This window comes from Falco cherrug, chromosome 6 (assembly GCF_023634085.1).
Source record: "Falco cherrug isolate bFalChe1 chromosome 6, bFalChe1.pri, whole genome shotgun sequence".
Lineage (NCBI taxonomy): Eukaryota > Metazoa > Chordata > Aves > Falconiformes > Falconidae > Falco > Falco cherrug.
The window spans coordinates 65939484-65966954 of record NC_073702.1 but is presented as its reverse complement, the minus strand read 5'-3'; the positions used below and the strand labels follow the sequence as shown (position 1 = coordinate 65966954).

General features: G+C 44.1%; 1 protein-coding gene across 5 annotated transcripts in view; it reads right to left on the bottom strand.

Moving 5' to 3' along the window:
• Positions 1 to 21: 21 nt before the first annotated feature.
• Positions 22 to 27471, bottom strand: part of SESN1 (sestrin 1) — an 85169-nt gene continuing 57719 nt past the window's right edge. For 2 of the 5 annotated variants that reach the window (XM_005445719.4, XM_055713305.1), the window contains exons 2-10: positions 11076 to 11141; positions 9951 to 10151; positions 8853 to 9035; positions 5769 to 6011; positions 4343 to 4490; positions 3594 to 3706; positions 3169 to 3359; positions 2774 to 2918; positions 22 to 1126 (exon numbers count right to left, since the gene is read on the bottom strand). In XM_005445719.4, the coding sequence (XP_005445776.2) occupies positions 1040 to 1126; positions 2774 to 2918; positions 3169 to 3359; positions 3594 to 3706; positions 4343 to 4490; positions 5769 to 6011; positions 8853 to 9035; positions 9951 to 10151; positions 11076 to 11141 (1377 nt within the window). In that variant the 3' untranslated portion in view covers positions 22 to 1039. Of the gene's footprint in view, positions 1127 to 2773; positions 2919 to 3168; positions 3360 to 3593; positions 3707 to 4342; positions 4491 to 5768; positions 6012 to 8852; positions 9036 to 9950; positions 10152 to 11075; positions 11142 to 15663; positions 15734 to 16427; positions 16453 to 18529; positions 18663 to 27471 lie in introns of those variants that run through there. The other 3 variants (XM_055713302.1, XM_055713304.1, XM_055713303.1) reach the window with 3 other exon arrangements.

The window sequence follows — 27471 nt, the reverse complement described above, 5'->3', positions numbered from 1 at the left end:
GTTAAATGACACAAGAACACGAAGAGAAAAAGTTGTTACCTTTATTTAAAAAATACCAGTAATACTGACAAATTTAAAAAGCAATTCACACTCATACAAAAGTATTCATGTGTTCTCCAAAACCTCTGTATATTAAACGTCAGCATTTTGATCACGTTTCGATTTACTAAAAATAGTTGGGTTTTAGCCTAGTTATTTAAGCAACTGCAAAAATCAGTAAGACCAGCGTTGGGCGTGTAATACAGTAGGACTGTTTGGCAGTCTGGAACAACACTCCCACCCCTTGTCCTAGCTCCTCCTTGAAAAACAGGACAAGAAGCTACTCCACGCTTCACATCATTAGATCTCTCAAAAGCTCTGAGGACTCGAGTCCTCTTCTTTCGGTAGGAAGACCATTGCACTTTGGAGCTCACCAAATAATGCTGAACAGATGTCCTGTAGCATTTTAAGGCTAAACTATGTGAGAAAATCGACTGCTATCTTTCAAATGATCAGTGTGGACAAAAGAGGTTTAGTTCTGATTAAAGAAGGAAATCTAAATAACAAGGCTTTTCTGAAACCACACACAGTAAAGGCTCAGACAATAGCAGTGCTCACTTTCAGTTTTAGCTTAACTGGAACAGCCTGTGTCTGTTCACTCCACCAGCACAAATAGCAGCATCAAGATTTTCTAAAATTATTCTCGTAGGGAAAGCAAATGTCATCAAGTCCCACTTCTTTTCACGCTCCAACTCCCGTAGTATTTGCCTTAACACAAGATCTATATATCTATTGTTTGCTATATTGCCACAAGTTCATAGAGTGTCCCGTGCTGTCTAAAGCCAAAATACCATGAGCAGGCAGCACTTCTGCACAACCCTGTCTTTTCAACTGCCAAGTGGCAGCAGCGATATTCCAAACACGGAAATAGCTGAAACTAAAGGAGTTATGGCACAATGGGCATCTTAACTGATAGCTACCGTTGGTCCTGAGGCTTCATATCTTCCTCTGCCATACTGCAGCTGCAGAACATTCCAACGTCGACAGGCAGCCAGAGACATCAGGTCATATAGCGAGTAATAGCTCTCAGAGCATAAAGTAGTTCGGCTTGCATCCGAGCTTCTACCAGAAGCAAATTTACATGGACCTTTGAGAAAGAAAAGAAGTTACGCTTTAACAGCGTGCCCCAGTGAAAGGAAGTCTGTGGGGCTGTGGTTTGTCCGTGCAGTAGCAGTGGGGGAACACTTTGTGTTTCAGCTACCCAGGGAATTAGTTCTCTCTCTAAAACTTGCGGAGGGCGGAGAGAGCGAACAAATGCTGTGCGCAGCGCGGCGGCACAGCGCAGCGCTAGGGCAGAGGGATGCTGAAGCAGGGCCGGCTTCAGAGGAAGAGGCAACTCATCCTTTAGGAGCCCATCCGGTTTAGCTGGGGAACACAAACTTTCAAGCACAGAAGCCCTTCTTCAGCAGCAGACTATATGCAGCTTAAACATAATTGTTCAAATTTTGCTTAATTAAGCAAATCAATTAAAGCCAAAAGGGTGGTTGGTACCTGCGGAGCAGAGGGGGGCTGTTAGCAAAGGAAGACGTGATAAGGGTGTTTGCCCCTGTGGGACAGAGAAACACAGCGGTAATTACCACCTGAACACCACGGTGCAGTTAGCCGAGGTGAAGTGCAAGAAAAATCCTAACATGCCATAAACTATTATCTTCATTGAGCCAGAGGTGTTCAGTAGCTACCGGAGGTAAGAATTTTAGTTCCCCAGCTCACCTCCTCAACGTCTTTACTGTATTTCTTTGAGGACTAGATCAGAAACCATGTGGGGGAGGAAGTAACAAGTACCCTCTCACTGACAGCAGCCTGGCTCTGAATTTGTTCTGCCATGTAGTAGCTGTGTGGATTAATTCACATGATTTCCATGAGGACGGGTGGTGACTGCATTCAGTGACGCACACACGTAGAGTCCTTGGGGTCTGATGGCTATGGAGATGCAAAGTTTTGGGCTTTAAAGAAAGATCTGTGTGCTTGGAAAGCTTGTCTCTATCGGTTAGTCCAACCAAAATAAACATAGGCAGTATTTTACTTGAACAACCTTAAATGGCTGTAGCTATAGTACCCCTGTTATAACTGGGTGTCTCTATTTTCACAAGGAGTTTAGCAAGAAATAGAGCCTCTGAGATAAAAACAGTGATTAAAGCACCTTTGTTTCAGCACTGTATCAGCATTCGTTCTAACGGAGGCCTAGAACTGTTTTTCCAGAGAAAAAGTGGAGGACGTGAACTTGATGGAGTAGACATCTGAGTTAACAGCAAGAAATACTACTGGGAGGTGCAATTCAGACTATAATCCAGCAGCAGGAATTCAGGCTTTAACACGAAGCAAGTATTTCGGGGCCGTTGCACTAAAGATGACCACAGGACTGCAAAGACCTTGGGCCAGCAAGCAAGCTGCTCTAGCTCTGAGGCCAGCGGGTGGATCCCACCACTCCCCTGCTCCCTGGGACACAGGCAGCACCAGCCGACAGCAGAGGAGAAAGCTGCAGTTGAGCTGAAGCTCTACCATTGACAGGCTTAACTTCCCCACACCGTTCCAAGCTTGGCCCATGTCAGCTGTTAGTAGCAACATGTGGTAGGAAATGAAAAATTGTTTCAGCCTAGGAGGCACGACACCTCCTAATGAATTATCTGAACACGAGCAGAACCCCAGTAACATCAGCTAAAGCTTCAATGGCTGGCTTGGTAGCTGTGGCTGTTAGCGTGGCAAACGTATCCCTCAGCACACATGCAAACTGTACCTTCTCAGAGTGTTCAAACTGCCTCCAGAAGCTATCATACATTCTTTTTGTGGTCTTTTCAGGAGTGCAAACCACAGTCTTGATATAAACTTTAAAGCTACGATCCAACAACTGATTAATTTCACCATAGTCATAATCATCGTATCTGTTTGGAACGGAAAGGAAAACAGTCATTTTCATGAATCAGTTATTTCACTTGCATTGTTTCTAAGTTCCTATGGCAAAATAAATTATTGTGTAATTTGTACCACTACTGGCCCTCCCCCATTAACAAAAATATGTTTAAAAATACATGCACGTTTGCTTAATAAATACCTTTGCTTCACCTCAAGACAGAAAAACAAAAGCTGGCGCTACAAGTCTGACACGTTTAGAACAGAAGCAGTAAAACTGACCTTATTCCAAACATACAATGAATATAGTTCCAAATAGCTCGTCTTAGCATTGAGGTATCCACATCTTTGTGCGTGGCCATTGTGTTGTAAGTCAGATTATAAGCAATATGAAACTTCTCATCAAGTAGTTGTCCCACATCTGGGTAAAGACGATTAACCAAGGAATAGCCATGGTCTTCCCAGGAATAATCCTTAGAATAAAGAAAAATCCAGAAAGGAGCATTTCAGAAAAGAGCTTGTGAAGACCTAGCGCTCAGTGTAATTTCTCTCAGGGCAGGTAATCCGGGGGAGGGGTTCATTTGCTTGCTGTAAGCCTTCTCACCCGTGGGGCAGGAAGGTACGGCACTGCCACTTCCAGGTTTGGTGCCTGGCACAACAAACAGATTGCGCACTAGGCCTCCTGACAGCAGAGCCCTTCCTTTTACCTGAACACGAAAGGTGGGCACGTGCATTCCGTGTCTGGAGAAGTCTTTGTAGCCATAGCTGGTATCCTCAAAGTGACGAGACACATCTCTCGTTGCTGCCGATTCTTCATCTTCTGTCAATTTCAAACAGAATTTCACATTATTTCAGTTAGAACGAACTGGAAGTGTACTAGCAGAACTATTGCAGAAGAATGGGAGTCTGTGCTTTTTAAATAAACATACAGTTTCACTGGACTACCTGTATTAAAATTCTTTGATACAGCTCAGTGTGCCTACAACTATGGTTTTTTAGAGGCAACTCCATGAAAAACACCCAGATTCTTTCTTAGAGACAAACATCCTTTTCTCCCTTCTTTTGTGTACCAGTCTTCATCCCACCCCCTAAGTCTAGAGGACACTTTGATCCTAACTCAAGGGATCTGTAAAAAAATGTCAAGGGAAAATCTGTTTTGGAACAGAGCTTATTAGATTAGATTATTAATGATTCCACTTCTGTGGGAAATTTCTATTAAACATAATATTGGTCAGTGAGTGTTAGGGTGTGTTTGAGAGAGGCTGACAATCTCGGCACTGCTTTGCTTTTAAGTGTTCCTGGAAGAAAACAAGGCACCCCTAATTCTTGATCCCTTCAAAGAAATGGTAATGTTTTTGAGACAGCTGATAACACTTTTTTTTTGCTTTTGTGGTAGAATTTCTTCAAGTGATTTGGAAAAGTCTAAATAAATATATATACACACTACATCTGTTACCTGAAGAACACACGAACATGCTTTCTCTCTTCTCTCTTTCAAAACGTGTAGCCATCTCTTCTTGGCTGGCTTCCTCTTCATCTCTACACTCCTGCAGCTGCTTCATTTTCTCCATAAGAGCTTCAACTTCACAGACGGACTCTGTAGACTTGAAAAGGAGAGAAAAACATTTCATTTCCATGTAACAAGAACTGACAATGATGGCAGAAATTTTTAAGCCAGAAAATTTAAACACAACTTACGTTCTTCATTTACATCTTTAAATACTGATTTTTTTGAGAAGAACAGTACTTGAAAGAAATCTGTACTGACCCAATGGTTCACATTTAGACATCATCTTTTCTCAGTTTGATCCCTAGTATTTTTAGCATATCTTGGGAATCACAGCTTTTTGGAACAAGTAGTTCTCACATTAAAAGTAATTTCTCTTACTTAATCTAAATGTTTAACAACTGAAAAACAAGGAGTTGTAACAGAAATTCTGATACAGGAAGTAACCACAACTTACTACCCAACTGTATTTTTCTACTTCTCTGCTCAGAGAGAAGAAACATATTGAAGGAAAAAGGAAGAGTGAGTGTTAGTGCAGATTTAACGAAGCCTCAAAGGAATGCTAGCGCAAGATAACCTTATTTCACAAGAACTGTTTTAACACCGCAACACAATATTAATTCAGTATCTGGTCTTGTAAAAATCCATCAGCATAAAGCAAAATAACATTATCTTAATGTACACATTTCTGCCCCTTTCCTCTCTGCCTCTTGCAGTTTGCTCCTTTGGAGAACCAGCAAACTCCATCAAACAAAATTTAAATGCCACCTACAACATTGCAGTAAAGTCTCACAGGCAGGGAACCTGCACTGAAAATACCCCGTTATCACTGTTCTTAAACCGACACTTAGTTCACATCATGCTTTTCAGTAAGTGGAAGCAAGCACACATCAGTGAGCTCAACTGCTGCAGGCAGCAAATACTGTTTTAGAGACAGAGTCAGAAAATTGTGAATGGTCTGTTGTGTGCTGCATCACAAACACCTCAAGGCAACAAAGTCAAAGACTGGAACCAAAGGAAAAGCCACCTTTCCACAGCACCCACGAAAAAAGCGTTCCTGGCTGCTGATGCTCAGGACACGTATCATGAACTAGCTGAGACCAGCAGTTGCCTCGGTTTGCCTATATGAATGACAAGAGACCAGAAAAATAGACAACTGAGACATCGTATCCGTGTCTCTCCCTTTGTAGCTTCCCTCAGTTTACCAGTGTGGTTTCAGCTTCTCCTAAATGTATCTTTTCTATTTGTTAGCCCTCATCTGGATTAGGCTAATCAATCCCACTCTCCGTGAACAAAAAGTGACAGGCACTCTCCATGAATTAAGTTTACAAAGAAACTACTACTGTTGAAAGAGACTGTTCAGACAGTTACTTACTGGAATACTTCCAGTTGGGCTGGCATGGATTTCGTCCACCCCATGGTAACCATTTGTAATATCGCAGATGCAATAGTTACTGACGGAAGGGGGCCTAAAGGTGTGACCCCCTTCACAGTCGATCTCGGGGCTGATTCCACAACCAAACGTGAAAGAAGCAAGGGAGTGGTAGTGTGTAAGGAGAACCACCGCATGGATCAGCTCTGCCAGGGACCAGCTGTTCTCTTCAGTCTTCAAAAGTTGCTTTAAAAATAATGCAAGACAAAAGAATTAAAGTCATTCAGATGATCCCACCTTAATGCAGCTTATTGGCACATTTCTTTACCAGATAAAATTATTTTTCCAATGTCCACACTTGATTCCTGACTCTCTGCTGCCATTAGCATGCTCAGTCTTCTGTCACACACTGCCACGGTGACCTGCCAGCCACAAAGGACATGACTTCCCTCCCCTCCCTGCCCCTGAGCTATTGAATCACAGAATCATTTATGTTGGAAAAGACCTTTAAGATCATCGAGTCCAACTGTTAACCCAGCACTGCCAAGCCCATCACTAAACCATGTCCCTAAGCACCACATCTACACATTTTTTTAAACGCCTCCCTGGGCAGCCTGCTCCAATGCTTGACCACCCTTTCAGTGAAGAAATTTTTCCTAATATCCAATCTAAACCTCCCCTGGCGTAACTTCAGGCCATTTACTCTTATCCTGTTGCTAGTGCTCTGGGAGAAGAGACCTACACCCAGCTCACTACAGCCTCCTCTCAGGCAGTTGTAGAGGGCAGTAAGATCCCCCTGAGCCTCCTTTTCTCCAGGCTAAACAACCCCAGTTCCCTCAGCTGCTCCTCATAAGACTTTCTCTCTAGACCCTTCCCCAGCCCCGTTGCCCGTCTCTGGACACGCTCCAGCACCTCCACGTCCCTCTTGCAGCGAGGGGCCCAAAACTGAACACAGGATTCGAGGTGCAGCCTCACCAGTGCCCAGTACAGGGGACGGTCACTGCCCCAGTCCTGCTGGCCACGCTATCTCAGATACAAGCCGGGATGCTGGTGGCCTCCTTGGCCACCTGGGCACACTGCTGGCTCACGTTCAGCTTGCTGCTGACCAGCACCCCCAGGCCCTTTCCCCCAGGCCCTTTCCAGCCACCCTTCCCCCAGCCTGTAGCGCTGCGTGGGGCTGGTGTGACCCAAGGGCAGGACCCGGCACTGAGCCTGGTTGAACCTCATGCAACTGGCCTGGGCCCATCGGTCCAGCCTGCCCAGCTCCCTCTGCAGAGCCTTCCTGCCCTCAGCAGATCAGCATCCCGCTCAACTTGGTGCTATCCGCAACCTGAGAATGCACTCAATCAGGGGATCCAGATCATTGCTAAAGGTATTAAACAGGACTGGCCCTCGCCCCAAGCCCTGGGGATCACCATGTGTGACCAGCCACCAGCTGGATGTAACTCCATTTACTACCACTCTGAGCTCGGCTGTCCAGCTTTTAACCCAGTGTAGAGTACACCCGTCCAAGCATGAGCAGCCAGTGTCTCCAGGAGAACGCTGTGGGAGATGGTGTCAAAGGCTTTACTAAGGTTCGGGTAGAAAACATCCACAGCCTTTCCCTCATCCACTCGGCAGGTCATCTTTTTGTAGATGATCAGGTTTGTCAGACAGGACCTGCCTTTCATACACCCAGGCTGGCTGGGCCTGACCCCCCAGTTGTCCCGCACGTGCCACGTGGTGGCACTCAGGATAACCTGCTCCATCACCTTCCCTGGCACCGAGGCCAGGCTGACAGGCCTGTAGCTCCCCAGATCCTCCTTCCAGCCCTTGTAGATGGGTGTCACATTGGCTGACCTCCAGCCTGCTGGGACCTCTCCAGTGTGCCGGGACTGCTGATAAACGATGGCGAGTGGCTTGGCGAGCTCCTCCACCAGCTCCCTCAGTACCTTCAGGTGGATCCTATCTGGCCCCATAGACTTGTGCATGTCTAAGTGGAGCAGCTGGTCACTAACCCTCTCCTCCTGCAAACTGCATCAGTTTGGGTTTCTATTTTGCACCATATGGTTTTATTGAGGCCAGACTGACTTGCGTTGAAATTTCACACCTCTGATGAAGATAGAACCACAACACTCACGTTTGTTTCTTCAACCAGACATTACAGTCTCAGGAAACCCTGACAACTCCTTGCAGATTATCTGTGTAAAAAGCCTGGCATCAGGGCCAGGCTCCCTCCATCTTGCCCTGTGGGTGGAATGCTCTACATTTGACAAGCAGCTTCAAACCCCAACTTCCCCTTCAAGCAGGAAAGTGTGGGAGGTCTGGGGCCTTCTGGCAGAGCACACACCCTCCCCCACAGCCCAGTGTCCTGCCTCCCAGCAGGACCTGCTTCTGCCTCTCCACCTGGCAGACACTGCCGAGAAAGTCCCAGCACCCACTTCCTCCGTGCTAAGGGTAAAGGGCAGAGCAGAGGAGTTGCTCCAGTAACCACAGCCAGGCCCAGGGCAGGCATGCTCCTGCTGAGAGCTGCCATCACTGCACGTGCTCTTGAAGCTGGCTGAAGCAGGTACCCCTCAGAGAAGGGGGCAGCAGGAGCAGCGACTTGACGGCTTGTTTGTGCTGCAGTCCTGGCTGGTTTGTACCACCGCTGCTCCCCTGGGCTGTTCTGCCAGCCTGCTCCTTCCAGCCCAGCCCGAAAACTATGCATTTGAACCAGCAGTAATTGAGACAAAAGTACGGTGACTGGTGTTCTGCCTAACCCCTGGCAGCATCTCAGAAACGCTCAGGGAGTTCTGGCTACCGAAAGCACATGACGTAAGGAAGCGCACGTCTGAGCACATTGTCATCGCACCAACAGAATTCTCACAGGACAACTCTGAAATGTCACTGTGTTGTCAAGTAAATTTGTTCGCCATTTAAGACTTGTTATGATCATCTTAGTTTTAAAGGGCACAAGTGATATATCATGCAGTATCACAGTGATGTAACACTGAAGTAAAAGTAACACAGAACATCTTTCACTCTGTCTGGCTTTTAACCCTAAGAATGTGTGATTGCATTACTGAAAAATAAGGGTACATTCACATTACTCCATGAAAGATTTACCTCAATATGTTCCTTGGTGATAAGCCAGGGTCGGTGAGCTAACATTTTGTTCAGTTCTCCTAAATTCTGCAGTTTTTGAGGTGCATTTTCTAGACCGTTCAACCACTTAGGGTCTCCACCGACATGAAGGAAGTCATTCACATGAAGATTAACAAGGTAAGAGCACTGATGTCGTGCTGCAGCCTAGAAAGGAAAACAGAGATGTGATACAGAAAACAATTACAGTGCTTTATGACAAATACCGTCAGTCATCATCTCAAAATATTCACGAACAAGACTTGCAATGATCAAAGGCTGAAGTAAAAAAAATAGAGATTAACACATCAACCTGTTTTGATTATTGTTCTCACAACATAAATATTCCTCACTCATATACATTGTAACTATGCTGGCTACAGGTACAATGTGCCTACATCCAGGGAGAAGTACAGACACAGATTTATTGTATGTCCTGTGGCAAGCGATCCATACTGCATAGTACTACCCAGTGGAGAAGAAGCAAGGCTGCCTCGAGGTGAACCTTTACCAGCAAAACTAAAAGCAGGTTCGAAGGGCAGCTTTTCAGCAAAGAACAGACCCAATATCATTTATTCAAACAGTAATGCTTTCCCCATCAATTTAAGACACGGCCCAAAACTTGAGTTCAACTTTAGCAAGCAAAGATCATTGAACTGGCAGATTCAAAATAATGAAATCAACCACTTTTGGCAGAAAACTTGCTTTGAATTTTGATATTCAGAAACATGGTAGGATGGACTACTGAGTTAGAGAGAGATGTATTTGACAGGACACATGCAAACAAGCCTTCCCAAAAAAACAGTTTCTGAGATACTAAGGAAACCAAAAATAAACAATCTTCTTATTTTTATAACAGATTTTCCCCCCTCTTTCTCACAGTCCTACCGAAACTATGGACATAAAGTACTGGTCTTACAAAACACTTCATAAACCAGACAAACAAACCTACTCTGCTTTTCCCCTTAGCTCTTGATGAAATTCCTTTCCAACTAGAAACTGCAAAACACGGTAATAACTGCTGTTAAACAAGACCAGAGATTGTTGCCAAAGTGGCTGTTTCTGCTTTATGTTCCAGCATACCATTATCCCGATGTAGTGTCGGTAATGCAGCGGGAGCGGGCCATCCATTTGCAGTAGATAGTGCTGAGTTTTTAGAAAGCTTTCAAGATACTGTGGGTGGAAAACCATCACCAAGGTAACGTTGTCCAGTCGGCCCAGTGCAGCAAAAGAATCTGCAAACAGCGTGTGCATCATGGTGTCTTCGTTTCCCACTTGAATTGTCTGATTGAACAGAAAGAGCAATTAACAATGTTGTCTAAGTACCACCATTAAAATAGTAAATAAATACATTACCAGAGCACCCAGAGGCCCAGTGAAAGGAATTATGTTATAAATCTATTAATGGTATTAAAAATAGTGCACATAAGGCAAAGCACATAAACCCCCTTTAACACCTCTCATTTAGGAGATCACAAGTAGTTATATCTGCTAAAGGGGATTTTTGGCTTTATACTTTCTCTTCTACAACATTAATTTCTCATTTTAACAGTCTCACCTTCACTTTCTTGAATACTCCAAATCAATCTTGGTTTATTGTAACAACAAAAAGCTAATTGGGTAATCGTTTTTAATAAGGGAAAAAAGAGGGAAAGTAGTAAAAGGCTAGCTAAGATGACAATAGAAAGAAATACAAGGAAATTGAAACTTAAAGCTCTAAAATTCCTAGAAAACCACAGGCATATGACTAACTTTTCCTCTGCTCCCAATTCTCTTACCAGATGATCTGGAGAGAAGCACCAGAAATGCTCAGCCACAGCACTCTGAAGCTTCTCAGATTATTCAGAATGGTAGAGGCAGCTCAAGAAAAAGCAATCCCAGAGCAGGGGGGCAGGTGCCTTGTGGACCAGTAGGAAAGTACATCTGGGTGTTCACAAGGAAACAGACACCCTTACAAAAGACAGTATTGGGTTTCTTTTATGCTAGACAGCAGTACAGGAGGGGTCATAACTAATTCCAAAGCTCCCCAGGGCTCCCACTGCTTCTGTACACTAGAAATGTGGCCAAAGTCTCACCAGGACTGAATGTGATCACAACTGAAAATATTTTGCAGCTCAACAGCTGTCGTGAAACCAAATGTGGGTTACTACTAAAAGGGTGTTCCTTAAAAGCATAAAGTTCACTGTGTACTTGAAAACACTACCACACCTCCTTCTCAGGGATGAATCTGCTTGGTCCGTGTCCCAGTGGTCTAGGAATTCTTATTCCAAGTTCCTAGAAAAGAAGATTACACCATCTCAGCATTTAGCTATAAACAGCTTTTTAGCTGTGGTTGCAAGAAAGAAAAAGAGTTCTCCATTCACAGCTGGGCTTATTTGGGTACTCATGGTACTCTTACATAGGTACTTTTACTAGTACCATTTGTACAAATGCAAATCATTTCTTATACAAGTGCTTTATAATTAGCCATGCTTGTTTACAGTGTACTGCCCTACTCCAGAAACAAACAAACAAAAAAAAAAAATCAACAACAAAGGCCCTGCCAACCAAAGAAAACACCAACAAATTTATATGCACACACACACACACACTACAGCCTGGTTCACAGAAAATTCTGCATAAAGCATATTTTGGCAGGCTGTCCAGGACAAGGAGTTCAGTACATAGCCGGCTGCTGTCTGGTTATGCCACTGATACAAAACCAGACTGATGTGTGTGTGTGTACATCCGCAGTACGCCAGCACATAACACTCTGTGCATCTGTCAGGAAATGAAACAGCTGTAACCCTAATCAGATTTCTTTTTCCCCAACCTCAAAGAGCTCTTAAACTGCTGAAAGTACCTGATCTACATTTGCATCTGCTTTCTTTTCAAGATAGGATAAAAAGCTAAGGAGGGAGGGGATTTTGCTTAATCAGAACAGCAGCAGCCATGTCCCTGCACACACAGCTGTGGACACACTGCAGGTAAGGAGGAGGCTGGCTACCCCTCCAGCAGCTCGCCACTTGCCCACTCCCTCAGCTCGATGAAGCTTTCTGCCAGGCCTACAGCACCCTGGACCCTTTGTGCAGCCAAGGAGCAAATTGCATGAAAGCTTTCAGTGCATCTGTGTCCTGGCTGTTAAGCCATTCCCTTTGGAAGGTGGGAGCCACGGCTTCCAGGGCAGCTCCTGCATTTGGCATGGAGCAGCCCTCAGAGAAGGCACAGCAGGGTCCAGAGGGCAGGTACCAAAGCAGGACATGGCCTCAGCTCGCAGTCACACAGCACTAAGGAGGCTCACTCCTCCATGTGCACATCACACTGCAAGCTAGCTCTCCTGAGGGGATTACTCCCCAGCCAGCAGCATGGTTTCCCCAGGAAAGATGCCACCTGAAGGAGCTCCCAGTGGGGCAGCTGATGGCATTGTGCTCTTACAGACGGAGGGAGACCTGGGATTAAAGCTGGGGATGGAGCTGAGTGCTAAAGACTAGGCTATATATATATATATATATATAAGCTAACAGTTTGGGCTCCTTATCTGTTCCCTCTTCCTCAGTCATCTTTTAAAGCACATCCATTGCCTCTGTTCCATAGCCCAAACCACTCATTTTCTGATGATACCAAATCCAACCAGGTTCTCCACTGAGTTTAGATTTATAAATACCATGTACTGAGCCAGTTCAGGCCACACAGAGCAGCACAGGGGCACCTTCAGCTGTTTTAGGCTGCAAGAGCAAATGAAGCCCCTAAAATCTGCCTGCAAATGAGTTCTTAACTTTGCTACGCTTCCCACACACAACAGATACAGGCTGTTATAAACAAGCGACACTGGTTGCACTTTTCCCATCTTTAGCTGAGGTTTCTATTTGCACGAGAAGCAATTTTATTAATCAGTTACCGTTCCCTGAACTTTCCCCTAAGATTAAAAACCAGCTTCAGAAAGCCAGAAGCAATCAGTGCAGGCCTAAGTCAGAACTACCAAAGCCCATCAGACTATGGCAGTCTCCTTAAATCCTAAGTCAGATGCCTGCATTTCTCCAGTCTTATTTGGTTAAAGTGAGATCAAAGGGCAGCTCTTACTACTTGCACATTTTCCCTGGGGCAGTAAAGTTTGCAATGTAGCTTTTCCCTGCTGAGGGTCCCAACATTCACGATTTTTGCCTGTCAGCCAAGTCCCTAAGCAATGCCACTCATAGGGTGGAATTTGTATCTTAAAAACACCCTCTTTCCTCAAAGCTCTAGTGCAGCTTCTTATCTCGGCTACAACTACACTAGCAAATTAGAGAAACATCTTACATCCAAATGACGGCAAGGAAAAAGAGTCTGTATGCATCATTTAACTTAGTAGATGTCTGCAGTTGTCTGCCAAGCACTCCAATAGAAATATCCTGAAATTTGGTTCTTGAACAACTGTGTTTCAGTCTTCCCCTTTTCCCAGGACAGTTATGGGGGGCAGGGTGGGGAACAAGCCACCAAGATTCAGGAACCTGAGATCAGCAGGCTGCTAACATATTTTGGTTCACAATATAAAACACATCAGTATCCATACACCTCACACTTTTTTTTTTTTTAAGCATGCAGAAGTCAAACTACTATGGCTACACTGCATATAACAGGTTAGAGAACTGAAGTAACCAAACCCTCTCTGCAAAGTGACTTGAGTTGTTTTGAGGATTGAGTAAGTTGCTTTGTTTTCCCTCAAGAGAGAAAGCATCCCCCTGAAATCATGGCAGGCACCAGCCTAGTATTTGAGAAGCCTGGGTTCAAGTCTGTGTTCTGACAGAGATGCTACAAAGGATTTGTGAAGATGAGCCTCAGTTTTCCATCTGCAAAATGGGGGTAAATACAATTCTCCCAGAGGGTGATGAAAACAGAAATAAGCTTGCTGTCATAGGGTGCGCAGTTACAACAGTCATGAGAATTGCATAAATTCTGACCCATTAGAAATTGTCTGAAAATTGTTATTCTTCAGTTACAAGCTATGGCATACTTTCCTCCTTTTTTCAGAAGCAGCATTTAAGTCATCCTACTACTTCAGAAATAACCAGGCATCTCTGGGTGTCTCCCAGTATCTCAACATTTCAAATACTATATAGACAACACAGTAATAATTCTCAAAACAGCGAACGTACTTCTATGCTCCACGATGGCTTTTGCTAAGCCTCCATCTTCCAAACACACTCAAGGACCACCACTCTCCTGATGAGCCACACCACCATGTCCCTCTCCCTCACCTTTCTCTTAAAGCAACACCTCACCTGGAACACTGACTGACAAGCACTCAGCAAAGCAGCAGGGACTATAGGATGAGCAGCAGTTGCAAGCAACCAGTATTTTGGTTATCACAAAAGTATACGCAGCTTTCATGTGATTCCAGACCACCGGAGCTGCACACCAAACTGACTTATTTTGTGCCATGTTTTCTGCATCAAACTTCTCCTGGCTTCTTTCCTCCTGTAAACCTTGCCACACCACTTCCATTCAGCCTAGAAATTCTGCAGCTGAATACAGCTCCAAGCTCAGCAGAAAGCCAACCACAACTGAGGCTTTAGGTGCAAATAATATGCAATCATAACAATGCATCAGAGGCACCCTGTCTTCAAAGCCGGAACGTAAAACTCAAGATGGCTGCAAAGCTGAGCACCAAGGGTGGAATCAATTTTACCTTCAACATACAGAAGCTCACAGCTCACAGAGAGGTGTGCCACACCAGGTGGCAATCCACTCTGCTCACCTTTCAAAAGTACCTTGACAGAGAAGCAAGACTGGAGCCATATAAACGCTGCATCGCTATGCTGGCAGAGATGACCTCAGAAAACACAGAAACGCCCTCTCTTTCCCCTTACGTAACAGAACTTGTATTTCTGTACGGCCACTATTATTTCCATGGGAACTATGTTCACCAGATACCTACCATTTCTGAATCTACATGTCCCTCATCACTGCCATATCTGCGCATCTCATGTATTTAACTCGCGCAACTTTCCTGTGAGGTTGGGCAAGTATATCTTCCATTTAGAAAAAAAACGCTGAGAAACAGAAAAATTACATGTCTAACAGAGGCTGCTACAGAAGACTGGCGGCTTGAGCTGGGATCTCTCAAGTCACAGGCTAACGCCCCAACCACCAGACTGTGCCTTTTCAGAGACTTCTCAGCCAGGAAATATGTTTTATGCAAATTTACACCAAGAAACAGCTCTTCAGAACTTAGACAAAAGAGTTAATGAAACAAGTCTGCAAACTGAATGATATACTTCTCAGTTACCATGCCCTCTCACCAGTCTGGCCCACTTAACACATATAATTCCACAATGACAACCAGAGCAAAAATCTGTACTGCATTCACATATATTCTCAAAGACCACTCCAAAACCACAAACATGTATAAACTCACTTTACTTACAGCTTTTCTGTATCTTCAGACTCTGTCAATCAAGCCCGCTTTCAGGTAGCTTATTTAAGCAAAAGCTTGAGATGGAAAATTGGAACTGCAAATGCTTACAGTAAGTTTTTAAATACTTAAAAGTACAACACAAGTCAGTTCTGCTAGTAATAGAACATCTGCTTTGGTTCTGAACCTCTAACATATAAGAGAAGAAAACAAAAATGTCATTCTAAACAGACACTCAGTATCAGAAATCCCACCTAGAAATACTGGAGTAGACTTAAGTTACAAGCCGAGACACAGGGCCTCTAGAGCAGGAATAGCGACCCAACCTTAGCTACAGCTCTGCCCCACAGTGTGCCTAAAATGCTTTTTCAGATCCCTGTTCCTCCCCCACTACTGGCTCCCGGCAGCTAGAGCTCTGCCTCTTACCACAAATCCTCTCCCAAAACTCAACTATAGGTTTGTCAGATGAGTATGGGGACTGTTACCAAACTCTTCATTTTCGGTCACTCGGGATTCATGAGCTGAGCACTAGCTGTGAACCACGACCTTCAGACTGCTGGTGTTAGCACAGTGAGTCATTTTGCTCCCCTCAAGTACAGTCAGTACCAATATCAAATGTTGTATCTCCCAGACAGACTTATTTACATACTTACTTAAGCTTCCTCTAAATGGCAAAAAGAACATTTTTACACAGACAAGCCACAGGCAAAGCTAAAATATAATTATCAATTTACTTCACTAAACCACACGTGCATTAACATCTTCATCTGAATCATCTGTGTCCCGATTAAGCACTAAATACTGCTAGATTCAAACAAAATTATATCAAAGTCACACACTGTAATGCAATATAAACCAATCTAAAGGAAGGAACCAGAGAAGGGAAATGAGTTTGAGGTTAACATCTTTCTAGACAACCAGCGATCATTTTACACAATCTAAGTGTATTCCTACCCAACCTTAGGGTTAAGAAAGACAAGGAGCTGGGGGGTTAAAACCTCTTCAACACATCCCCTCGTAGAATTAACCCCCACAACATGACAGCACTGAATTTTCAGCTATGGTAAGCATTTAAAGCTGTCATTAAAAATACCCACTTAGAGCTTTATATTCTTACAGGATAAAATGCCCCAAAGCATCCCTGCCCAAGAAGCTAGCACTGCATTTCGAAGGGAGCCTTTGGTGCTTACCAGTCTAAGAGGCCTCCTGCTGCTGCTGCTGCACTCACTGTGTGGTTCCTACTTCCCCTTTAAAGGTCACTGACAGCAAAACCTCACTGGTGCAGACACCGACAGGCTACACATTTGGAGTTTCCTTGTTTAGGATCTTAACGACAACAACTGGCACAACTGCCCTCACCAGACAAGTTATTTGTTGTCACCAAGCTGATACATACTCAGCTTAAAAGTCCTATTTTCAGTTCTGCTAAATGCCGTAGATACTGTAGTTTCCTTACCAGATGGGTAGCTTTTGGAAATGAAGGGATTAAGAAACAAAGAGTAGTGATTAAATACTATTCTTTTCCTACAAACACTGACAAAAAGGAAAAGGAAAAAAAAATCCCAGAAATCCTACACCTTTTCTAAATGTAGGGCTAAGCAGATAGAACTAGCAGTTTTTCCTATTTTATTCATTTACCTAATCCAGAAGGAGCTGCAATTGTTGTGGCTTTCTCAAGCAAACTATGACTCACGTTAAAATGACAGAAAAATGATCCCAAATATGCTCATGTACTCTGAATTTTTGCACTGGTTCCATTTTCTGGGTATCTGAGACTGTCATTCAACTGAAGCACTAGACATGTCTGCACTTGCATGGACTTAGAGAACTGAGCACAAATACCCCCCTCTGCTACAAAGCACTTTGCTCCACAGACCTACCGCTTTTCACTGGACTTACAGCACAGCAAATGTTGAACTGTTTCTATTTCACAGACAATACGTTATTCTTATATACTTCAATACTTGATATATACTTGAAATACTTAAATTACTTTATTTTAATGTAAATATCAGTAAGTCTACTTTCTCTGAATGTCTAGAAGTCCTTTGAAATACCAGTTTTTAAAAACATCCCCAACCAGTTTATGTGACTTGATCCAAGACAGAAATCAAGGCAAATGAGTGTGTGCCCAAGGTCACACACCCTGTTCACAATGGCAGGAATAAAAGCAAAGCCCAGGCTCCTCAGTCTCAAGCTCTAACACCACTTTTCTGATCATCTTCTAGGATCAAGCAGTAACAGCAGGTCCAGCTGGAACACTCTCAAGGCACTCAAGTGCTACCACCTATTCTTCCTCAGCAGTGACAGCTCTTCCTGAAGTGGTTTTGTGACACAACTGTCTAGAGACCACAACCCAATTTACTTTTGATATGAGCTCACTGAAACCAAGAAGCGGAATTTCAGTGATTAGTGCCTAGCTTTTCAATATGCCAGTTCTGTTATCTGTACAATGAAACAAAAAGTATTAAAGGGGCAAAGGATTCGGAAGGAACATCTGCAAATTCCATGCTCTAAACACTATTTAAATACCAATAAATCAGTAACACAGAGGGAAACAAGTTTAAACATGACAGTTACTGTCTGCATTACACAGACTGTACTGCTGGACTACGTCAAAACAAAGCGATTTGTACCCAAGAGGTACTAGATCTGTGCAACTCAGAAAAATACAAAATCCTTTCTGTGGCAACCCACAGCAACTTGAGGATTTAAAAAAATTCCTTTAAAAGGAGAATCTTAACGTGGTGACAACGAAGAAACTTAAAAAGATCCAAACCAGCATTTTAATTCCTGTCCAAAATAATGCTATTGACTTGCATTTGTTAACAGTTACAGCAAGCTTTCTCTACCAGAAACACGAGACCAGCCTCACTGTTTCAAAAGGATAATCCGAGTCTGTGCAAGAACGAAGTAAATACCAGGCAATTCAGAAGTAAAAACTACCCGGATGAGCCTAAACCCCACCACCACACACACAAGCGGTACGCAGCCCTGCCGGGACCAGGTGGCAACGGGGAGGCTAACGACAGCACCTGCACTGCCGCCGTAGGCAGCAGGTGGCTATCCCGTTGCAGGGCGCTAGGAAGGACCCGCAGACCCCCAGCAGTCATCCCCCGGTAGCTCCGAACGCCTTCGCGGGTCGAGCGAGAAGCCCCCAAGGAAGCGCTGCGCCGGCCCCGCCGCTGCGCCGGGACTCGCTGGCTGCAGGGGGGCCGCCTTCCAGCAGGGGCTTCTCCCGGGGAGCAGGCCCACCGCCCCGCGGCCCAGCCCCTCGCCACCCGCGGGGTACCTGGTGCTGGGGGCCCGGCCTCGCCACCCTCATGCCAGCGCCGCGGGGCCGGGCCGGTGCGCTCCCCTCGCAGCCCCGCCGCAGCAATGCCGCAGAGCCCGCGCCGCCGGGGCGGGCCCTCCCGCCGCCCCGCCCCCTCCCGCCCCGCGGGCGGAGCGGCGCGGCGGCCGGGGGACAGCTGCGCTCCGCGGCCCCCCGGTTGCTCCCGCTGCCCGGGGCTTGCCAGCCCCCGGGAATGCCAACAAGTGTCCCGGACGGGGGAAAAAGGGGCAGCAGCCGCTGCCGCGGGGGAGGCCCCGGCCCGGAGCCGCCCGGCCCGGGAGCAAGTGCCCCCGCGCAGCGCAGAGCCGCCCGCCCCGCCGCCCCGGGGAAGGCACGGCTGGGGCACAAGGGCCCCTCGCCCCCCTGCTTCCCTCCCCTCCCCAGCACCGAGCAGCTCTTTTGCCTTTTTTTCTTTTTCTTTTTTTTTTTCTCCTCTCCCCTGTTCCTTATGCAAGAGTTTCTACCTTCTTTTGAAGCAACAAAGTAATTATGGCCTTTAAACTGAGAAATCACAGGAGGCTAACATTTTGTAGATATTTGTGTGACTGAGTATGCTGCTGCAGAAATTTGGCCTCCTGCCTATTCCCAAGATCATAACAGTCCTGGGCAAACATATGTTTTGCAATCACATCAGCAAAACACTCAGCCTTTGTTTGCAGCAGCCTGTACTTCTCTGTCGACCCCCCAGGGCTGTAAACTCTGCCAGATGCCTTACATCTCCCACCTCTTTTGCTTTGGGATTTTATGACATCAATTATTTCAAAAGAAAAGAAGTCCCTAAGCTGGCCCACTTTTTATTGTTGTTTTGTTTTTTGCCTCCACAGCAATCTAAGATTTAGAAAGCTGAATTCTGTTAGACAATTTTCCTTCAAATATTTTGAATTAAAACAAAATATGATGACCCTAAGGGGAGATCTACTATTTCAGTTTTGATGGGAGGAGGCCAGGACGGCTCTGAACCCTTGGTCACACTCATTTGGGGGAGGAAGGCTTCTGCCTACAATTTGGGCTGCTGGTTTTGAGTCCTGTCCAAGCTACCTAACAACCAAGCAGGGAAATTCCATGACACTGAACTTCACGCTTCTGTTAAATGTGAAACTGAACCTGAAAAGTTGTTCACAGGCTGTTCCTGTTATGGACATATGAATCATGCAGCAAAATACAGAAAACACTGAGGACAGCACTGTCAGAGGAATACAGCAGAATGACTCGAGGCAGCAGTTCTGCACATCTCTAATGCTGAAGTTTTAAAGGCTTCCTTTCCACTTTCCAAACACCCCTACCTCTCTAGGCTATGCAATTAACTTTGGAGAGCCAAGGGACACTCTAAGCTTAGTCGCAGTTACAAGGTTAAATCACCCAGAGATGCCCAGGTACCACAGCTCCTCACCTGGGGCCTTGGCTTCAAGCCGGTAAGTTTCTCCAGAAGAAATGAAGTGTGCTTTGTACCTACTTGCACTTCATAAAATGCTCGACAGAAGCATGGAAAAAGAAGAATGCAATACTGGCAAGGAAGGTTGCATTTTGTGAGCTAATAAAACAAACTAATGAAGAACACTGTTTAATTCCCACTGGCTACTTCCTTACTTCAGGCCAAAACATAACAAAAAGAGAAGGAATGGGCTCCTCTTGCATCACAGGCAAGGAACTGGCTTATGCTTCAGAAAAAATGCTGAAAAAAGGAGAAATTACCTGAAAGCTGAAATGCAAGAAGATGCCTCGCACTATAAGAAGTTTTCCTGGATGTCAGATGAAAGGTCACCCCCTTCAATCAATTTGTTAACACCGTTTAAGGAATAAGCTGGGGGGAGGTGGGGGTGGGCCAGGGAAGGGCAGCAGTCCCTCAGTCCCCTGGGGAGTGTGTTTCCCCCCCCTGCAGTCGATTGCCCTGCCTGGATATTTGTGAGGAAGCCTGTTTATGTTAACATTTGTTCCTATACAAAGAGCCTTGGCAGATGCAGATTTTTCTCTTGACATTGTCCAAGGGAAATTCTTTCTCATTAAACAACCAACTCAACAGCAGAAGGTAGGAAATTATACCGTGTTCTTCACTTCTGCATCAGCATAGATGAAGGCAGTGACAGCGTGTCAGAAAAAGCATGTACAAAGGGGAAGAGGAAGTTGCACAGCCGTAGCAAACAAATAATAATGGTCTTAAAAGCTCTCCCATATGGCTTGAGTACACAAGCTCTGCTCTGGCCCCAAGTACGTCCCTGCCTTAGCAGAATCTCATCACCACAGTCTGCTGCAAACGCTTTCTCCACCCCAGCCCTCACACAAGTATTTCCAAAATGCAACTCTTCCAAATCAAAGAATACACAAAATTGAGCCACATGCTCATCTATAAATCAGTACATAATTACAGAATCAAATTATTTCCATTTGGGGGGCTAGTAAGACTAGCTACATGAGCAATTTCATGAGGGAATATGGTTTGACACCAGCACAAATTACATTTGGGTACTAATGAGCGCAGAACCCAGTGCAGCTGGGGGACACAGGGACAGATCTATGGTACAGTTTGTATAACTTCAGCATTCCCCTGCGGAAACACAACCGTATGCTTGACCACGTATCAATGCAAATAAAAAGAGATCTAGTGAAACACTGGGAAGGGAAAAACAGCAACAAATGTTTAACGTGGAAATACTGATAGATAACAAGTTCCTTTCACCCAGAAAGAGTGTATGATCAATACACACCAAGCCATCTAAAACCTGAAACAACCACCACCTGAAGCATGGAAAGATACTCTTTCATAGCAAGCATTTCCATAAAAGCTGCTTGTATAAAAGGATGGCATTTAACATCTGTGCACCCTAAGTCATCAGAAATATGATTTTTCCTTATTGCTACTGTTACAAGAAATATCCTGCTGAAGCTAAAAGGGAGGCCAACCAGTTACAATGTGAAAAGCCTGATCCTGCAAACACATATGCCTGCACTTAAGGTGCTGTAACTTGGAACAGTTCGGTTTCAGTCCAATAGGGCGATTTTTTTGAGTCAAGTTCAGCACAAACAGATGACTCCAAAGAACTGGCAAACCCAGATCTTAAATTCTTTCCATAGAAAAGCTATCCAAGCAGAAGCACTCAAAATGCCTGGTTACTGCAATGCCCTGGACATCAAATTCGTATGTCAGAGGCCGATCAGATTATTCTTTCCCAGGAATATTTACAAGTAAAACCAGGTACTTCTTTGGGGCTTTGAGCTACCCGGTTTGTATTAGTCCTTAGGACTGGATTTCTCTCTTTCATGGTTTCATAAGGTAGTGCCAGCTGTGGCAAGATGTAGCAAGCTTAGCAGAATGGATGTAAATACCAGCATTGACATCCGAGTGTCTTTGAACCCCCTGAGATGGCTGCTGACACAGGGTGTCTCCCATCTGCAGCTAAGCCAGCTGAAGAGGTTACTGCACTAACCCGGGTGTCACTGCCCCTGGGAGGGACGGGTCTCTCTCCTAAGACCTGCCCACCCAGCTGCTTCGAACAGCACTCAGTACTGCATGCAAAGCAATCAATGGGAGGACTACTTCAGGTTGGGGGGTTTATGATTTTTATTTTTTTTATTGTTTTAGCTCATTTTGACAGACAGAGGTCAGGCATTACTAACAATGATCAGTCCTCAGGGGACATCACTCCTAGTGAAGCAGCAGCAATAAAAGCATGGGGGCAAGAATCTCTTCAACCAGAACAGCTCAAGCAGCTCCACCTAGACTAGCACCTTAATGAAGTCACCAGGTGTTTGTTCCAGCAATGACTAAGCAGCCCCACACCAATCGCTCTGAACACTGCCCTGTGGATTCCTCGTTCCTTGCTGTCCACAGCCACTACCCATTTCATAACAAACTTCAAATCTATCTCCTAATCTCTTCTATCCCTTATTACATATTTGTTATTTTTAAAATAGCAAAAATCTTTATCATTATAACAACAAGGGAGGCACAGCAAACCAATCATTACAGTGATGAAAGAATTTAAATTAAATAGAAGAATATATTATTCTACCATGCAAGTCAAGAAAAAATGGTCAGTATTTCAAAGCATTCTTCTTGATTTAACCTTAACAATCTGATTTGTCAGTCTTCAAAATACTCTCATATTAGAATTAGTACATCATTCTAGTGAGGAGAATAAACTGTATTCTTTCTACAATCTAAATTCTTGCTGTATGTGTCAAACAGAATCAGCCTTTAGGAATGGCACTGCACCCGATACCTTTAAAACAGTAACAGCAACAAGTTGTTTAGAAGAATGGAGGGCTGACAATCAGTCACATCAGGAAATTAGTTTAGATCAATACAGAGAAGCTTTCCTTTTGTAGTCTTTAAGATTGCAAGGCTAGCTAAGACTGAACATTTTACAATATTCAGAGATTATACTTACTGTCTGTTCCTCAAACCTTATCCATCCTTGAAATCCTATTTTTTCTATTTCTAGATTTTTTACATGCTGCTTTCTTTGTGGCCACATCTTCAGCTTTAATGGGCAACTGACTTGCAAGTACTCAAGGGGGTTTGTGAGTAATTACAGATCAGGCCATTCTTAGCCCACTGTATCCCCACTAAAAGACACAGCATCTCAGAGCTGCAAGAGGTTGTGAGGCTCAGTTGTTACACCTGAGCTGTCCTCACAGTTGATTGACTTTAACTCACCAAGCTCCAAGAACTCCAGTGTCTTTATCTGTTCCCTGGACTATTTTGGTTCATCGCTCAGGTCTCTTATTCCCCCAAAACAGCCATTCTAGCAATTTCTGCCTGTAGGATTTCTACAGCTCGACCACCTCTAAACCATACAAGCTGTTTTGGGTTTTTTTCTCTCCCCAAAGATTGTCCAAATTTAACATTCCCTTCTGCAGTTATTAGGTAGCAGAAATACAAAGTTTAATTCAAGGAGCTATACAAAGTTGAGACCTTGAGATTATTCATTCTTTGGCAAGGACATGAAAACAGACTTATGGTTTCTAAAACTGCTACAAATAGTAGATTAAAGATGCATATCTAAAGCTTAGTAGATTGAAAGAATGTCTTACCAGTTTATTCTTCCCCCTTTTTATGAGGGTACACAGCTCCTCCTAGGCTGATAAACAGCAGCTGAACTACAAAAGTTGTTTGGCTGGCTGGCTGTAGATATCCAGCATTAGAGAAGTAGGTTCTTCTGATACTGTTCCAAGGTAGCTCCAGGCTCATGCACTACACAGAAACACTCTAGTTCACAACTCCCCCAGACCCATATCTCCCAAAATGAAAGTTCATGTTAACTAGTTTCAAAACTGACTTTGATAACTCACAGGTAACTTCTAATCTTTCAGTGGCTAGAGGGTGTACGGAGAGGAGATACATTGTCTAGCTGTGAATTGCCACTGTTTGGGGAATGGAAAATCTGCAGTCTGCCAGCCACTCTGCATTCTTTCTCAGTACTAAATAAACATTAAGGTTAAACAAAACTAGTTTAACCTTAATAAAAGAGTGTATTTGGAGTTCAATCAAGAAAAATAAAATCTAACATAGTTCATAGCTGTCTAGAACTCGTTTAGCCTAAAGAAGTCCCCCCTCTTCCCTTCAATTAGCAAACTGCCAGGTCATAACAATGCCTAAGACATTTCACACGGTTCCCTGGAGCTGGGATCCATGTTACTATCTTTTTCTCAGGCTCTCTCTCCCCAAGATGAATACTGTAAAGGGATGAATATCCTTTCTCAGTTGAGTGAAAATCCACTCTTGGGAACTTCCTGCAACTTTTAGTCCTCATAGATTCAGTTAAGAGCAATGAGACAATGCAGTACCTTACTTGCTATGCTACCTGGAATGTTGTCTGACCACGCTTCACCACTATCGTGCAAAAAGATGCTGTTGGAAGACCTGTCCTACAGGGATGGAGGTTACCTTATCAGTCTGGGCAACCCACTGCAAACAAAACCTTTTACACAATGCAAATGTGTGCCTTCAATGCAAGGGAAGGCCAACAATCATCTATCTCTGTGTGAGTTTAAGGCTTCTGGGGTTTTTTAAACTGCACTGGATCTCAGAACTAGTCTTTATATGGAAAGAGAAGAAAAAGCAATGAAATGCATCTCATTACTAGCTTCTAACAGAAATTGGACACAACTGCAAACACATAGGGGAAAAAAATGCCTTTTGGAGTACTGCAGTGTTACAACTGGCTGACTGGACTTGGGTGAGACCATGACAGCCAGTGACCCAGAGCTGCATTGCTGTGAGGTTACAGTAAGTATGCAGGAAACACTGTGCAAGTGTCCCGTGAAGAAGTTGCAACTGAAACCTACTTTCACACTCTGGTACATACAGACACGCAAGCCAGAAGCTCTTCTCACCAGAAGCATTTTGTCATCTTTACCCTTAGGAGCTCCAGTGCATTTCTAGAAAATTGCTTGAAACTGACTAGAGGCTCACGCTTGACTTGATTTTGCAGGTATAACAAATAAAAAAATTATTTCTGCAGAGCCTTCACCAAGGAACAAACTAGCGATTTGTAAAATGCTTTGTTAGACTTCAAGTCAAACCTTAATCCCACGTAAATCCTCACTACAGCCAAAACCTAAATAATTTTTTTTTAATTCAATGTTTCCCCATGAAAAGGCAAGAATGAAATGCAACAAAAGCATGCCATGTCATTTAGTGTACTTCAAGAAGAGTCTCAACTATTTTTCTATAGCTTGATAGTTACAGTAAGATAAAATCAAGTGAAATAGTACTAAATTAATATGGGAAGTACCACTAGAGATTCAGGAACCCTTGTATCAGTAACTGCAGTTTGGCGAACTGTTTTGTGGCTTGCTTCTTATACCTGCCATTTTCGGGCACATGCTTAATGTGCCTCAAAGCAGCAGACAGGAAAGAATGAAAAATCAGTTCTTTTGTTTTCAGTTTTCAATGTCTAGCTGTGACCCAAATAATATATGCTATTTATCCAAGTTTGTGAGCTTCGAAAAACCATCAAAATTTTTTTATTAGGGAAAAAAACCCAAATACCTATAAAGCTGTATTCCCCTTGCATTTTCTGTAATGACCTATCTTGATGATAAGGTTGCAAGTTCCTCGAGACTGAATATCTCTCCATATTTGTTTAATATTGTCCTGGTTTCAGCTGAAATAGAGATGATTTTTTTCTCAGTAGCTAGTGCAGTGCTGTGTTTTGGATTTGGCATGAAAACAGTGTTGACAGAATGCTGATGGTTTTGCTTGTTGCTGGGTGATGTTTATACTAAGTCAAGGACCTTTCAGTTTCTTGGGCCCTGCCAGCGAGAGGGCTGGAGGGGCACAAGAAATTAGGAGGGGACACAGCCAGGACAGCTGACCTGAACTAGCCAAAGGGATATTCCATAACATATGATGTCATGATGAGTATATATAAGCTGGGGGAAGAAGGGGACGACGACATTCAGCATTATGGCGTTTGTCTTCCCAAGTAACTGTTATGCATGATGGAGTGCTGCTTTCCTGGAGATGGCTGAACACCTGCCTGCCAATGGGAAGTAGTGAATGAATTCCTTGTTGTACTTTGCCTGCATGTATGGCTTTTGGTTTACCTATTAGATCATTCTTTTCTCAACCCTGAAGTTTTACATTCCTTTCCCATCCCTCTTGGTGAGGGAGAGTGAGCGAAGCAGCTGCGTGGTACTTAGTTACCAGCTGAGGTTAAACCACAACAAATATATAGAGCCGAGAGTACAACGATATTATAGGATTTATCAACTCCTTTAGAACATTATCCTGGCAAAAAGTTAAGTACAAAAGTAGGTAACATCATCCTAGAAGAGTAACCTGCATCACTGATCTCATGACAGCAGTTAGGAAAACAGATCATCCTCTAGGTACTATTCAACACCTGTTATAAGTTAAGGAGATAATACCAGATATGCCATTTTCATATCAGATCTGTTTCTTTGACTTTTATACTCAAAGACAAACCCATGAAGACCTCTGCTTGAGGAGAATTATGGCAGGGGCACCACCATGACCAACAGATGAATCAGGTATTTCTTGTCAGTTTTGTCAATTATTATTGGTGTTTTGTTTAAATGCAGACAACACACTATTCTTCATACAGAAGAATATTCTTCCCTATTTGAGAGGATGCAGCTAAGACATTTTGACCCAAATATGTTTATTGGCCCTTGCTTTCTAAAACAGAAGAACTGAAAAAAGCACTGCTTTCCTGCTAGATACAAATCCTAAAAGATCTGATCTTGCCTCCTACTCGGCAATCAAGACCATTTCCTACAGTGGGTTTTACTATTATGACCCTTGCATTAATATTCAGTTTCTTTCTCTTACTGTAAGTTAAAAGGACACCAACACCTGCCTAGGGGGTACAGCAGGGACCAGAAGCCCTCCAGACCAGTGGGGGCCAACCCTGCCCTGTGACCAGCAACAGTTACAGCCATCACCTGCTCTGACAAGCTCCAGAGCAGGTGCAGCAAGCTGCAATGCCACTACCAACATATGCTTCAATGACATTGTACATGTTAACACAGCACAATCTCTGCATCCTCATAAATCCTGGCTTTCTCCAAAGCTTGGAGAGCTCCCTCAAGGGCCCCTGGGACAAGCTGGCCTGCCACCAAAGTGCCTGCAGGACCACCTTCTTACTCTCCTACCCACACTGCCACCTTGGTGCTTTTCCACTGGCCACAGAGGCTTTGGGTCCCTGCAGAACAACTATAAAATCACAGGGAGATTTCTGCAACTGTGCGGCTTGGAATCTCAGTAAACCCATAAACTTTTCCAGGCTTTGCAACACCCTGTCTGCAGTGGTATGATGTCTGAACAGTAGAACTGTTAATACCTTCCCCCACCTACCTTCCCAAAAGCATATTTGCTAGGAGAACTAAGTCAAAACAGAATTGAAACCAACTCTAGCACTTTCTGCTCAAATACT